The 3756-nt window shown below is 42.3% G+C and overlaps 1 protein-coding gene across 1 annotated transcript in view; it reads left to right on the top strand.

Moving 5' to 3' along the window:
• LOC101621832 (myosin-16-like) overlaps positions 1–2944 on the top strand; it is a 30820-nt gene extending 27876 nt beyond the window's left edge. The window contains 1 exon segment of the mRNA XM_012731638.1: positions 2850–2944. Coding sequence (XP_012587092.1) covers positions 2850–2944 — 95 coding nt within the window.
• The last annotated feature ends 812 nt before the right edge of the window (positions 2945–3756 follow it).

Consider the following 3756-nt stretch of genomic DNA (forward strand, 5'->3'; position numbering starts at 1 on the left):
TGTGAGGTAGGGGTACAACTTCATCCCTTTGTATGTGGACAATCAGTTATCTCATAACTATTTTCTGAAAAGATTGCCCTTCCCCTATTGAATGATAGCCATGGGACTCTTGCTGAAAATGAGTTGACTGTAAATGTGAGGGTTTACTTCTGGGTTCCCATTTCTAATCCATTGAATGTGTATCCTTATTTCAGGACCATATTGTATTGATTATTGTAACTTTGTAGTAAGATCTAAAATGAAAAGTGAGAGTCCTCCAATGTTCTTAATTTTCAAGATAGTTTTGGTTATGCTGGATTCCCTGCATTTTCATATATATTTTAGGATCAGTCTGTCAATTTTTCCAAAGAGGCCAGCTAGGATTTGGGGAATTGCATTGAATTCTACCTTAACAATATTAAGTCTTCTGATCCATGAACATGAATGTGTTTCCATTTATTTAGATCTTTAATTTTTTCCAGTGTGTTTTATAATTATCAAAGTGAATCGTGATTTTGTTCACCTTTGTGAATGCCATAACAACTGTCTTCCATGTATGAAAATTGAATACAAAGTGTAGTAAATCTAACAATGTTCAGAGGTGGAACAGAGGCAAATACAGAGTAGGGCAGATGACAGGATCTTTACCATGTTAACCATTTATTTGCCTCAATTAAACAAATGTTTGTTAAACATCTAAATTAATCCTCTGGCCCCCTCCTATAAAAAACATCTAATACAGCTTATATGAGGGTTTTATGAAAATGTTTATTATGTTTACTATAATTAATGTACGTTAAATCCAATCAATTAATGACTTGTTTTGCAGAGAGATATAATTCTGACTTGCATGGACAAAGGATGCATTTTATAATGTAAAAACCAAGCACCTGGCATCTGGGTTTTTAAATACTGACTTCACTGTAAGCTAACTGGGTGACCTTTGGCACATTTTTCATATTAGAGTCTTGGTTTCTGTGCAAGACACTTTTTGTTGTTTTGCCTATTAAATGAATTGATGGCCTCCCTGCTAGGACAAAGAGTTAAGATGTAGTATTATGAAGCACTCAACAGCCACTGCAGCACGAGTTTGATCCCTGGCCAGGCAGGTGACCTACATGGCATGGCAGATCTCTCTTGTCTTGCCCGCTGCTTCCCCTCAGCGGTGTATTTCAGTCAATCAGCCTGCTCTGGTCCCTTTTCTGGTGGATCCTCTGGCCTGCACCCCAGCTCTAGCATGCATGAATTAGTAAATCTTTTCAAAAGTAAATAAATAAATAAAATGAACTGAGCTCACAAAGATACAGAGTAAACAGTGACCTCCCATTCTTTCCTCCAAACCCTGAAGCTCTGCCACTTGAAAGCTTTTTTTTTTTTTAAAGATTAATTTATTTGTACATACAGAACTGGGGTACAGGCCAGAGGCTCAGGGGTGGCGAGAGGCTTCACCAGAGACAGAGTGGGAAGCATAACAGGCAGATTGACGAAGTACGCTGCTGAGGGGAGCAGCAGGCGGGTCAGGAGAAGTCTGCCAGGCCATGTGGTCATCTCTGGGGCAGGAGGGAATTGAACTCATTCGTAAGTGGCTTTAGGTTCTCAGTGCAGTGCTTTAACCTGCTGCGCCACCAGGGAGGGCCTGCCACTTGAAAGCTCTAAGGTGATATACAACTTGTTTAATTGCACAACATGCTACTTACTATCTGATGCTCAGAGATCCCTTATCCAGAGAGTGAGCAGTGGGCCCAGAAGCCAAGGCCTCTGTGCTTAAACTTGCAGAACCACCACCAGCAAGCGATCAAGTCCTTGCAGGCCAGCTTGGAGGCAGAGGCCTGGGGCCAGGCAGAAGTACTTCAGCTCAAGAAGAAGATGGAAACAGACCTAAATGAGATGGATCTCTAGCCGGACCATGCCAACAAGAACAACAGTGAACTTGTGAACACAGTGAAAAGACTGCAAGGGTAAATCAAGGTAATGATCTGGGAAGAGGAAGAACTAATTACAAAATCATTACAATCCTGTAGGCTTAGGGAGCTAACTTCATGCATGTCTTCAATTAAGATATAAGAGTGCAAATGTGAGGTGGCTGACAGCTCAGGGAACAGAAGGCTCGGGAGTTGTATAAATGAGAGGCCTTATGCACCGAAGTACAAATCCTGGGACACAGGACACTGAAAAGAGGAAACAGGAAGTGTTTACTTCAAAATTTTTACAAAAAAAAATAGAGAACATAACACCTAGGTGTCCACCTTAAGAAATAAACACAAATAGAATTAAGTCCCATTTACTGCTATTGTTAGCAGGCTAGTCTTTAAAGCATGTGTCCTGTCATCAGAGCCATTCTTTTGACACTGATGTATAGAGGCCAGTCCAGCCACCATATTAGATGTTGGTAGTATGAGAAAGGATAAACATCCTAGGAAATAGACAACAAATAACTAAATCTGCAGTATTAAAAATGTTGATAAGTGCTATGGAGGAGCAATCCACCAAAAGAAATTGTGCGTGAGACATAGAGGAGTTATAGCTCTGTTCTAGAGATAAAAAGACCAAAGACTAGAAGGAATGTACTCATGTTATAAAAGCATGGGGATTGAACCTGGGTTTTCCCAGCTCTGAATTCAGAATTGTTCCGCAGCTGCCATCACCTCAGGCCTAAATGATGTTTCTCCCGGGGCTCTGTATGCAAGTTCTTCTCTGAAACCTGGAGAGAAATGTAAAGAAGAGCCCCTCACACCAAGCAGGGGCAGGCCATTTCCTACTGGGGGGGGTCTAGTCTGGCAAGTGTGTCTAGAGAGGTCATTGCCTTTCCTGTACATGGGAAGGGCTGTGTGGAAGCCTAACTCATGGTGATGTCTTTGTTCCTCCTGCAGAACCAAAGCATCCTGTGGTCAAGCACAAGCTGGAGTCCAATGTCCAGCACATCTCCAAGGAGCATGAGGAGCTCATACAAGTTCCGCTCAACTGACCAGTGAGCCAAGAAAGCCATGACCGATGTAAGTGTGTGCATTGCCTGCTGCTGTGGGCAGAGGTCTGGGCACCCCCAGCCATGCTGACCACCACTCCCCTCATGGGTCATTGTGGAGTCCTGGTACGATGCAAGTGGGGAGGTGGTCCCCGCTTCAGAGGTTCCAGCAGTTTTTCTGAAAAGCCAAACCAGTAAGAAAGCTACCCATTTATGATTATGATCATTACAGCATGACTTGCAGACAGAGACTGAAGAAGCCACTGAAGTAGGTTCATCTGTACAGGCTCTTTGGCAAGGAGGAGCACCAAACCAAAGTGAAAGGAAGATGGGTGCCATGCCCAGAGGTAAGACATAAGTAGCAATGAGATGTTGTAGGCAAACTAGTACATGGGTCAGCACAGAACTTAGTTTCTCAAAGTAGCGTTACAGTATTGACAAAACTCTGAATTATGTACTATTCAGAGATGAAAAAGAAACCTCTTCCCATATATATATGACAACCCAGACATACCACAAAACTATAAACAAATGTTCTGTGATGTCTTGTTTGCAAATCATGGGCAAGGAGCAATTGATTCAACCAGAGGTGACTGGGTGCACAGCTTCACAGGGCTGTGACTCATAAAAGAGTCTAGAACAGCACCACTCAATGGATGGTCCCTGCTGTAAACCAAACCCTCCTCTGCTGCCCCCTACACAAACAAGGAAAATACAGAAATTGAGAGGGAGTTTTTTGAAATTTTTATAGCAATTGGCATTGCCATAACATTCTAAGAATATGATCTTGGAATGATACTTTATAAAAGTATTGG

Source organism: Condylura cristata, unplaced genomic scaffold (genome assembly GCF_000260355.1).
Source record: "Condylura cristata isolate star-nosed mole 26May11 unplaced genomic scaffold, ConCri1.0 scaffold00032, whole genome shotgun sequence".
NCBI classification, from domain to species: Eukaryota; Metazoa; Chordata; class Mammalia; order Eulipotyphla; family Talpidae; genus Condylura; species Condylura cristata.